We start from the raw sequence: 12,170 nt of genomic DNA on the forward strand, positions 1-12,170 counted from the left end.
CTTCTAGCCACACCAGGATGCCGTACGAACAGTCCCTGCCACCAGCACCTCTTTATTCTCGGCCCCACCTTCCTTTTCTATAGTCCTAGCCATCATCCCTCTCCTGTGAATGACGGCGGCAGTCTCTCCCTGATGCCATGGCCACCAGTCTAGCTCCCCGAACCTCTGCAGTCCCCACACTGCAGCCTAGAGGACTCCTTGACATGTCTGCTGGAATCTCAAACTTATCATAAAGGAAAACAATTGTTCAATTTCCCTCTCAAGTAGGCTCTACTCCTCGTATTCCTCCCTCACTAAATGGCTCAGGCCAAAAATGTCAGGGTCACCCACAGCTCCTCTCTTTCTCTCATACCCCACACCCGATCCATCAGCAAATCTTGTCAATTCCGAATTCAGAACATACCCCACATCTGAATGCATCTTTCCATCCCCTACCAATCACCTGCCTTCAATCCCCCATCATTCTTACCTGGATTATTGTAACCACCTCCTCACTGGTCGCACTTTTTCCATTATTGTACCTCACTCATTTAATCCATCCTTGTACACCACACCAGTGATCCTGTTTAATAAATGTGAGTCATGGCCGGCTTGGTGACTCATACCTGGAATTCCAGCACTTTGGGAGGCTGTGGTGGGAGCATCACTTGAGGATAGGAGTTTGAGACCAGCCTGGGCAACATAGCGAGACCCACCACCATTACCCTGTGTCTACCAAAAAAAAAAAAAAAATTAAAAATTAGTCCTGCATGGTAGTGCACACCTGTAGTCGTAGCTACTCATGAGGCTAAAGTGGGAGGATCGCTTGAGTCCAGGAGTTTGAGGCCGCAGTGAGCTATGATCATGCCTCTGACTCAAGCTTGAGCAACAGAGCAAGACCATGTCTCTAAAAAAAAATAAAATGAAATACTATAAAAACAAAACATAAGTCATCATATCATTCAGTGCTCAACATTCTCCAGCAGTTTCTTATCGAGCTGAGATGAAAATCCACTGTCCTTACATGGCCATCAAGGAACCCTGCTCTGGCTCCTGGCCCACTCTTAGCCCTTGGTCACTCTGCTGTGGCCATTCTGACCTCATTGCTGCCTGGTGACTCTACCAGGTGAGCTCTGTTTTGGGGCCTTTGAGCTTGCGGTTCCCTCTGCCTGGAATACCTTCCCTCCTGACATCCAAAGGGTACCCTCTCTCACTCCACTGACATCTTGCTCAAAGGCCATTTCCTCCAAGCTGAAGCATCACTCTCGCTCCACCCCCTGCCCTGGCTTTCTTTTTCTGTTTTCTTTTCTTTCTTTCTTTCTTTTTTTTTTTTTTTTTTTTTCGAGGCTGGGTATCACTCTGTCACCCAGGCTACAACCTCTGCCTCCTGGGCTCAAGAGATTCCCCCACTGCAGCCTCCTGAGTAGCCGGGACCACAGGTGTGTACCACTACACCCAGCCAATATTTGTGTTTTTGGTAGAGACAGGGTTTCACTATGTTGCCCAGGCTGGTCTTGAACTGAGCTCGTGATCCACCAGCCTTGGCCTACCAAAGTGCTGGGATTACAGATGTGAGCCACCCTGCCTGGCCTTGGCTTTATTTTTCTTAACATCACTTATCTCTATCTGGCACTAAAATGTATATTTACATTTACAGTTACATTCTTGTTTGTTTGTTGTCTCTCTTCCCCAGTAGAATGTAAGTTCCATGAAGCATGGATTTTGTATCATTTTCTACTAGCACAGAGCCAGGCACATAGTAGGTACTCAATAAATCCGTCTTGAATGAGAAAATGAATAAACAAACGAATGAATCTGGACAATAAGCCTGACTGCACTGAGTTTACCCTAAAGGGTCATCCTTCTGTGGGAGTTGCCCTCCACTGGCCAGCAGAACGGACCTCAGGTCTTGATACTGTGTCAGAGAGTTCTCATTTTCTGAGACCTGAAGCCAAGGCAACAAACAGCAGAAACAATTGAGCTTGGAATGACGAATAGGTTTCCTTAAGTCTGACAAGAGTCTTTTTAAAAATTCAAGACTGTTTCCTTAGTATTTAAAACTTAAACACCATGAAAATGCCCTATTATAGGAAACATATGCTGTCTGTCTGTAGGGATTTGGAGTAGAAACGGGAACTAAATAATACTTGGAGCTATGATGCATTGAGCACATACTCAGTGCCTGTTGCTTGCGTTCTCTCATTTTATGTTCATATCACAACCCCAATGTGATAGGAGTTAGAATTGCTCTTGTTTTACAAAAGGGGAAACTGAGATTTGCAGTAAGTTGCCCAGAGTTGCACAGATAGTGAGCAGCATAATGCCGGGATTTGAATTCAGTCTACAGACTCCTGGGCTTAAGAAGTGAGCAGAAGGCAGAAGCTCTTGGAGACCTAAGTCTCTCACGTGCGCATCAAATACTTTTGCTTCCCTTACAAACAAAAAGGCTTTGAAGATAAGCCCGCACCTCTTGACTTTCTCGATGTACCTTCACTCTTCCAGTGGCTGATGTTCAGGGGCTGCCCTCCATTTCTCATCAGTATCACCCCAGTTGCCAACTGCAGTGAGCCATTGTCAGCAACTCTCCTATTTGACCTCTCAAAGATATTTTAGTTATCCCAGTGCTCTTCTCCTGGGAGTCCTCAGTCCTTAACTTGTCTGATACTATTCTCTCCTGGTTCTCCTGCTCTCCTAAGACACTTGAAGGGGTATTTTTATCATAGGCAAAAGGAAGTAAAATACCAATTTCACAGAGTTGTTACATGAATTAAAAAGGTCATGTATGCAGAAACACTTGGCAAATGTCTGTTGCATTGAAAGTGCTCACTGGTTTTTATTACTCTTGTTATCTCTTTCTACTCCCCATATTCTGTGCTTTAAAAAATGGTTTTTCAAGGCCTCTCTCCTGAGTTGCTTAACCTGTGTGTTGGTTTTTTGTTTTGTTTTGTTTTGTTTTTGTTTTTTTGTTTGTTTTTGTCGAGGTCTCATTCTGTTGCCCAGGCTGGAGTGCAGTGGTGCAATCTCTGCTCACTGCAACCTCCACCTCCCAGGCTCAAGCAATTCTGTCACCTCAGTTTCCTGAGTAGCTGAGACTACAGGCATGCACTACCACACCCAGCTAATTTTTTAAAGACAGGGTTTTGCTGTGTTGGTCAGGCTGGTCTTGAACTCATGACCTCAGGTGATCTGCCCACTTTGGCCTCCCAAAGTGCTGGAATTACAGTTGTGAACTACAACCTCCAGCCTAGAACCTATGCTTCTGACTCCCTCCAGTCATCACCTGGACTTTCACTAGCCCCTCAAAGTCATTGTCCAAAATGGAATTAATCATCTTTCTCAGTTCTCCCACTTTCTCTGTATCAGTTCATACAACCACAGTCTCTGTCATTCAAAACAGAGACTTCATCATCCCCATCCTTGTCTTCCTGGTGGCCCCTTTCCCACTCCATTAGTCAGTGAGCCACCAGGCTGTCCACTGTGCTTGTAAAAATGGAGACAGGAACTTGGACTCCAATGTCAGATGGACCTGGTTCATCTTGCAGCTCTGCTATTGGTTTGCTGTGTGACCTTGAAGAAATGACATAATCTCCTTGGCCTCAGTTCCCTTGTCTATAAAATGGAGATGATACTAATACCCACTTCATAGGGCCATAGGGAAGATTAAATAAGGTAATGCAAATAAATAACTTTCCAGTAAAGAGCAATTTTGTCCTGGCATATAGCAAATACATAATAAATATCAGCAGTCATAATTATTATTACTCCTATTACTATTATACTATTAGCTTGTGGTTACCTCCTATAGACACAGTGTTTGAAACACACAGAGCTTTTGTGCAAATGGGTTTTGCTGGCCAAGAACAAGGAACACCAGATTTAGTGATTTGCCCCTTCTCATTAAGTGGGAATTAGCATGTACATGGGTAGGCACTCATGCACACATGCGCCTATGCACACACATGTACATACACATGTATGTTATAATTTCGGCTCAGATAGGGGTCTATAGGGGTCTTTTTTCTATAGAAAGACCAGCAGGATGGGTGAGAAATGGCAATGATTTTCTCTCTAGAACCCGATTGCTTCACCAAACAGTGGTTTGTATTTCCTCCCATATCCCTCCTTCCTATTTGAAGAATGGATGGCTGAATGTACCTCCTGGCACTTTGTATTTAATGGTCAATGACTGATCCAGCTAACCAGGGGCCTCGTGGTTGCCCAGGCGTTGCAAGCATCAAACCCAGATCTTCAGTTGGGATGGAGTTTATAAATTGTATTCTGTTGAGTTGGAAAACATCCACTGCTCCTGATTAAGAGCTGGAGGACAGCACTTTGAGGGGTCTGCTGCTATAAATATTGGGATCTCCCAGGTGAGGTATAAATGGGTCATTACTTTGCATCTTGCACCACCTGAAACATCTCAGGTGCCTTAATCCCATGTTTTCCAACAGATGAGCTTGGCTGACTCCTCGGGGTGGGTTGAGGGAACATGCCACATGCCTCTGGCCCCACCATCTCATGCCTTTGCCATCCATCTCCTGACTGCCCAGAGGACACCAGGAGCAGCTCATGAGCTAAAAAAAACTGAAGGTTGGGAACCCAAGGTCGTGCACCCAAGGTCATGAGAATTTTGCATTTTATGTTGCTTTCATTTCTGATCATTGAAACAACCTCTCTGAGTTTCTGAAAGGGAGGGGATTGGAGAAAAGCACACCCAGTTATGCTAGGTTCTGTTTTATTTTGGCTTTGTTTTTGTTTTTTCCCACCCACCACAAGTTCTTTTCTTCCCCTCTCATAGTGTGGGCGAAATGCTGAAAACTTCGACCGATTTTTCACCCGCCATCCACCAGTCCTAACACCTCCCGACCAGGAAGTCATCAGGAATATTGACCAATCAGAATTCGAAGGATTTTCCTTTGTTAACTCTGAATTTTTAAAACCTGAAGTCAAGAGCTAAGTAGATGTGTAGATCTCCGTCCTTCATTTCTGTCATTCAAGCTCAACGCCTATTGTGGTGACATTTTTATGTTTTTCATTGCCAAGTTGCATCCATGTTTGGTTTTCTGACGAGACTAGAGTGACGGTGTTTCAGAACCCAAATGTCCTCAGGTAGTTTGGAAGCATCTCTGTGAGATGGGATTATGCAGGTGGCCTATGGAAAATGCAGCTGCATAATTAACACATTATCAAAGTCCTCTTACAATTTATTTTCTGCAGCATGTCAGCTAAGTAGACCCAATGGTGAGAGAAAATGCCTGCTTTCTCTCCCTCTTTTTCTGCACTGCCATATTCACCCCCAACCATCCAATCTGTGGATAATTGGATGTTAGCAGTACTCTCCTACTTCCGGGCCTGGAGCTTGGCTTGATCCAAGTGTATGGTTGCTTTGCCTAAGAGGAATCCCTCTATTTCACCAGTTCTGGAGGCACCAGACCTTGAAAAGAACATGCTCAAAATAAAATGTTATTTGTCTGTTTTTTTTTTTTTTAACTCAAAGTCAAGATGATCGAAGTTCTTCTAAAATTCCAAGAATGTGCTTTTAGATGGTCTCAATCTAAAAGCACTTCAAGGGGTCAAAGGGCAACTGGTGTGGGTGCTACCTCAATGTTGTCTTTCTGATACTTTATGTCTTTGATCACTCTCATCCCCAAACTACTTGAAAAGGGCATTTGGCACCACTCCCTGAAATAACAGTCACTCTAGCAAGGCTCCCAGAGGGCCCTGGTTTTACATTACATTTCAAACTTTTATTTGCTTTGGGGTTTTGTTTCTGTTGTTGTTCAAATGCAAAAAAACAAAACAAAACAAAAAAAAAAACAAAGATGACTCACATTGTTACACATGCTTTAAAATATGTGTTCAAATGTTATTAACCACAATGACGACCTGCTTTGATTTAACCAAGAAGATGGCTGTGGAGCCTAGCAGACTCCTGTCTGTGGGAATGGGATTTGTCTAGGTTTGTGGCTGGCTTTAGAAAGCTAATTACGTGCTCTGAAAAAGACACCATTTCTTGAAACAAAGATGGTTGTATTCCTCACTTTGATGTTGTTTTGCAAGATGTTTATGGAAATGTTCATTTGTATCTGGATCTCTGTTATGTGCCATTTTTCTTCTAGCATCAAGATACAATAAAAAAAAAGAAGAAGAAATAATATTTCAAGGAACACTGATCTTTTTGAAAACCATGGACCTAAACTACAAAGTGGGAACTGAGACGGGAACTCAGGAGAAAGGAGCTAACTGTGGAGCTTTAATCTTGGCCCCAGTGTTCAGCCACTCAGAGAGGCGGGGATTGTGGCCCAGTCAGGGACTGCTGGTGGCCTATGGTGGGGTGGGGTGACCTGGCCAGAGCCACCAAGGATATTGGAGCCCAAAGTCAAGTTTAGAGACCAGCTGGGAATGTGAACAGGGCTCTTAATTTTCTTATCAAAATCACCACTCCTCCCAGCTTGGACTAAATATTCTTTCTAGCAAGCAGCTTTGTGAGCTCCCTGAAGTCCAAGGAAACCCTTGGGTGGGAGAAATTTCATTTCTGTCTGAGCGGATTAAGACAGCAGGTGACTCCTCCTCCTTGCCTGCTGTGTCCTGCTATTCTCAGGCAGCTCTAAAGAGAATTCTTATCACAGTCCAAGTGATTTCCAGAAGTTTCAGGGCTTCTGAGAGACCATCAAGGGAACTTTAACGACTTGACTAATGTCCTTGAAGTAAGATGTCTCATCTTTAAGGAAAGTGGGGTTTGGATTTCTGTTTAGCCAAAGTCTCCTGCGGTTCATCCTTATGCGTCCTCTTCTTGCTTCAGGCTTGGAGACCGTCCCTGCTGTGCCCATTGTGGTGACAATTGGACCCTAAGATGAAGCAAACTTGACGTTCTAATGGACAAGTTTAGGCAGTTAGAGAAAGAGGGAAATCGGAGCAAAGGCCCCTCACTTTATTGTTGAGAAACTGGCATCTGGAGAGAGGAAGGAACTTGCCCAAGTTCAATCAGCTGGGATAAAAACCTGGGTGTCCTGATCCTCAGTGCAGGGCAGTTTCTGCTCTGTAACAAGGCAACAGGCATCTCTGAGCAAGGCCCACAGACAGGCAAGATTTGAGGTCCCTCATCTGGTTGTTGGGTCATGATCTCATTTTGCTTGGACATGCTCTCAGGAAGACAAAAACCATGGAGAAACACTAGGCCATTGATGAATGATCCAAGACAACTTTAGAAAACAATGTAGGATAGACGGAAAGAGAAAGAAAGAGAGAAAAAGAAAGAAAGAAAGAGAGAAAGAAAGGAAGGAAGGGAAAGAAAGGAGAGAAAGAAAATAAAAGAAAGAAAAGAAAGAAAGGAAAGAGAAGGAAGGCAGGGAGGGAGGAAGAAAAAGAAAGGAAGGAAAGAAGGAAGGAAAAAGAGAAAGAAAGAGAGAGAAAGAAAGAAAAAGAGAGAGAAAGAGAAAATGAAAGAAAAGAAGAAAGAAAGGAAAGAGAAAGAAGGGAGGGAGGGAGGAAGAAAAAGAAAGGAAGGAAAGAAGGAAGGAAAGAGAAATAAAGAAAAGAAGGAGGGAAGGAAGGTAGGTAGTGTGTATCTATATGCACCGCACTCTACGTTTTCCAAATTCTTGCCATTATTTTTCAAAAGTCTAATAGTTTGCAGAAATACTCAAGCCAAAGTCTCTTTTCCCCTAGCACACCGTCCTGAGGGTTGGTTAGAGAAATCTTCCGTGGAAAGTCAGAATTTCTACCACTTCCTCTCCTATCCACACTTCCAGTGCAGAAGAAACTGAGAAACAGAGCTTTTTAAAGAAAGGACAGGGCCATACCCCAAGGGCCTTCTTGGGGGATTAACAGGAGGTTAGTGGAATTAATAACCCTCCTTGGACGAGTGCTACTGTTCTCATGTGGCTTCAGATGCTATCCACCTCAAAGAAATGATCTCAACAGAGAGGCTCATTCTCCTTCAACTTCTACGGTAAAATCCAGGAGTATTTTCTCTGGGGATCTGCCCACAGGACAAAGCCCATAAAGGCAAGTCCTGTCTATACCATGTGGTCATCTGAAGCATTAGCCATCAGCAGCACAACAAAGAGGGGAGGGCTTTCCAAGTTGGGGCTGGTCAGAAGGGGATCTTTGCTAAGATGCTCATAGGCAGGGAAAGCGAAGTAGGGTTGATGAGACCAGGGAGACATAATAAAAACGCAGCTTTGCATCGTCTAGCTGCAAATATACCTGCCTTTTGGCCCACACACTGTCCTGGAGCTCTCAGACCTTTAAGGGCCCTAATACAGTTCAGTTTATACAGAGATTCAAAAGGGACAGTGGCCCATTTGGGAGACCTTTAGGATCAATGAGAATAAATTCCCTTGTTTTGCCTCAGAGTAAATTCTCTGGCTCGGGGGTAGTTACAGGTTGCAGAAAGTATAGAGGCGTATCATTAATCAAGTCTTCCTTCATTCCACAAATAATTACAACAGCCTACTGTGTGCCAGGCACTATTCTTGGCACTGGAAATACACTAGTGAAGAAGCGGACAAGAACCCTGTTTATTGTTTATCTCCAAGAATATTGTTTCTTGGAGAGAAACAATAAATAAGGCAATTTCTAAAGCAGTCAAGATGATTAAAGGATGCTAAAGTGTGACTTGTGGGGATGGGGAGAGAGAGGCACAGATAATATTAAAGGAAGAGGAGGCAGTTGAGCCTTGCTGTGAACACCGGAAGTGACACACCGAGCGCCTGGGGAATGGAAACTCCTGTAGCACCCACAGGCTAACAGCAGGCAGGACAAGACAAACAGGGCAGGTGGGATGTGGCAGAGATGGGCCCCAGCCAGGAAACAGCTCCGTCAGGAATACACCATGTGTATTCCTGAGACCAGTGTGTCCACCTCACTCCCACACCCCGACACAGACACGGCAAGAGTAAGGAGACAACTCCATGGAGACATTTTACCTATCTCAGGGGAGCAGCCACAAAGAATCAAGTCTTGTAAAAGGCGTTTCACAAAGGGGAGTGAACCCAGCAATGAGAGATCCTTAGCAGCTAGTGCCCATTAGAGGGCTAACCCTAAAGCCTGGCTGGTGATGGCTCAAACGCTAATGAGTCAGTCAATCCTCACCGACTCCCTGGCCTTTATAATCTGACACAGCTTTAGCAGCAGCTTGGGAATGTGCAGGGTATCAGCGAATCCAAGGTGTTCTTCCCTGGTTGTCCTGTAATAAAACAGCCATTGGGTTGTCCCCCCAGTCCGAGAGACTGAGATGAGGCCTATGTAGCAGCAATGTGATCAGGTAAAAACCAGAAACTCACTGCAGTCTTGGGCAAGTCCTCCTGCCTGCTTGTGCCTCAGTTATCTCATATGTCAAATATAGGATGTGAGGACTCCAGCTCTAACTGCCCCCAGGTGGGTGTGGGGATTATGGGGAAAGACGAGAGGCTTGCAAGGACCCTGAAGAGGTCGGAGCATCATACAGATTCCTTTATTAGCCCATGTTCTGATGTTCCCTGGTGAGACTTGCCCCAAACAATTGCTAGTAAATAGAGGGTTAATTTCTTTCCCTACTGAAAAAAAAAAAAAATGAAATGCCAGACTCACTAGGATAACCGAGTTGCTTTGAGTTTCTTTGTTTTTTGTTTTGTTTTGTTTTGTTTTAAGGCTGCCCTTACACACCTTCCTTTAAGCTTTAGATTTTGTCTCTTATAGTTTGTTGACTAGATACTTGCTATAAATGTCTTTGGAGAGAATTTCTGCCTGACAAAGGCCCAATTCTAGTCTGTGGGTGGATTTTTGAGCTGACAGTGGTCAATTCCTTTCATAAGCAGTGATCTGATTTCTCCACACGGCCATTCTGCCTTCTTGGGGGGCAGAGTAGATGGGCCGCAGTTCACCTCTTCAAAGTAAGAGGTCTCCTAGCCACCTGGGTCACTACTGAATGGTTTTCTCCAGGACGTTCTACCTAATGATTATTTCTACAACATTAAGCATGGTAATAAGTAGCTTCCAATTCAATTCTTCCTAAAGCCAAAGAAAATACAACACCACACACACCACTTTATGGCAATTCTTAAAGAAATTCAATGACTTATTTCTTTTCTTAGAGAATTTCCACCATGTTTCTATCCCCAAGTCGATATACAATGTGAAATGAAGGCTAGTACTTGCAGCTGCTAAAAATTTTCAGCACAGGGCTCTTTCTGACTCTGCTCATGAGATGGCATCAGCCACCCGATGACTGGCGTGTCTTGGTCCTGTTTCCTTCTTCTTATGCTGTGTTAATGTGTTTACTTTCCATTTGGCAGAGAGACAAGAGAGACACCTCCAACTTCGACAAAGAGTTCACCAGACAGCCTGTGGAACTGACTCCCACTGATAAACTCTTCATCATGAACTTGGACCAAAATGAATTTGCTGGCTTCTCTTATACTAACCCAGAGTTTGTCATTAATGTGTAGGTGAATGCAAACCCCATTCACTGGGCCTGGGGTGTAAGACTTCAGGCCAAGTGTACGTATCAATTCTAGTCTTCCAGGATTCACGGCGCACATGCTGGCATTCAACATGTGGAGAGCTTGTCTTAGAGGGCTTTTCTTTGTATGCGTAGCTTGCTAGTTTGTTTTCTACATTTGAAAATGTTTAGTTTAGAATAAGCGCATTATCCAATTATAGAAGTACAATTTTCCAAACTTCCAGAAACTCATCAAATGAACAGACAATGTCAAAACTACTGTGTCTGATACCAAAATGCTTCAGTATTTGTAATTTTTCAAGTCAGAAGCTGATGTTCCTGGTAAAAGTTTTTACAGTTATTCTATGATATCTTCTTTGAATGCTAAGCATGACCGATATTTTTAAAAGTTGTGAGTAAGCTTTGCAGTTACTGTGAACTATTGTCTCTTGGAGGAAATCTTTTGTTTAAGAATTGATATGATTAAATGAATTAATATATGCAAGCTCTTGTTTATATGTCTTTTCTTAACTGGACCATGTTACAGAGGTTACAAACTAAAGATCCAGTTTGTGGCCATTAGATAAGCTTAATTTTACTCACATGGAATTTTATTTAATTGAAACCATTGTGAACATGAAAAAAAATAGGATACTCTACATAAATTCCTGGAATTTCAGATTCTCTTGAAAAAAGAAACAAAAGACTAGCAGCTCTGAGCCTGTTTCCATGAGGAAATAATTCTATAGAACTGAGAAATGGTTGCCTCCTTTAAAAGTAGTGTGTGTTCTCATTTTGCCACAGTCTCCACCACCCCCTATTGTCTTATTCCCTCCATCTACTTCCCTGGCTGCTGTAACCACTTGAGGTTGAGACCTTTGTCATTTGTGAGTCACAGGTTTGAGGACCTTAGTATTTTCTTGTGGCCATAATCAGGGTATGTGTGCAGCCATCCACCCAACGTGATTCGTGTTTATTAAGCCCTCAAGTGCAAGATACAAAATATTTTATTCCAGCCATGACAAAAGTCAGGAAAGTCTGGTGTCAGTGCAGAGAGAACCGTTTGTTTGTTGTCCATGAGGATGCTGCTATTTGTAAGAATACTTTCCTTTTACTTATATTCTCCTAATTTAGCTTAGCACCTGCCAAAAAATGGGGGGGTGTAAGCCCTTTTGTTTTTCAACAGCTTGTCCAGGGAGGCCCAAGAGAGGAGGGAGAAATAAGGGAGATTGCTTGTAAACCCTGCTGGCATGATAAGGAGCCACATTCTCTCAGAGCAGAGTGGCACAGTACTGAATCGCTGAGTGTCATCCTGATACCTTCCTCTCTGAATGAAGTCATGCTTCTATTTTCTTTTCAAAAGATATAGTAATCCAATATGTAGCACATGCCTTTGTAGCTGCTAAGGCTAGTGGGTAGGAGAAAAGAGCAAACCTGTTCACGCTACGTACGTTATGACTGACTCTCTGCAGAGTGTATTCATCTCTTTCCTTCTTGAAAGAGCCTCAGTAAATGGAGCATTGGGAAGATACAGTGAATCCATTGATCTTACCTAGTGCACTAATCTTTGCAGAATTTTAGAAACTCTGCCAGTTAAAGTTGCCTGAAGCCAATTTAAACTTCAAGAAGAAATTGTGTTCTATGCATCACATTTAGAAAACAAAAATACCTGGGATTCTACAGATGTTTGACCGTGTATTCCACTTAAGACAGTATTATATAGAAGAGGTTACCATTGCTGCCTCTTATTCCTCCTCATTCCATGCTA

General features: G+C 43.3%; 1 protein-coding gene across 2 annotated transcripts in view; it reads left to right on the plus strand.

The window, feature by feature from the left end:
- Positions 1-10,907, plus strand: part of PRKCB (protein kinase C beta) — a 385,173-nt gene extending 374,266 nt beyond the window's left edge. Inside the window, exon 17 of one of the 2 annotated variants that reach the window (XM_012464746.2) lies at positions 10,257-10,907. In XM_012464746.2, the coding sequence (XP_012320169.1) occupies positions 10,257-10,409 (153 nt within the window). In that variant the 3' untranslated portion in view covers positions 10,410-10,907. Of the gene's footprint in view, positions 1-4,777; positions 8,639-10,256 lie in introns of those variants that run through there. The other variant, XM_012464745.2, reaches the window with a different exon arrangement.
- The last annotated feature ends 1,263 nt before the right edge of the window (positions 10,908-12,170 follow it).

This window comes from Aotus nancymaae, unplaced genomic scaffold (genome assembly GCF_030222135.1).
Source record: "Aotus nancymaae isolate 86718 unplaced genomic scaffold, 86718_ANA_hifiasm-v0.15.2.pri h1tg000049l, whole genome shotgun sequence".
NCBI lineage: Eukaryota > Metazoa > Chordata > Mammalia > Primates > Aotidae > Aotus > Aotus nancymaae.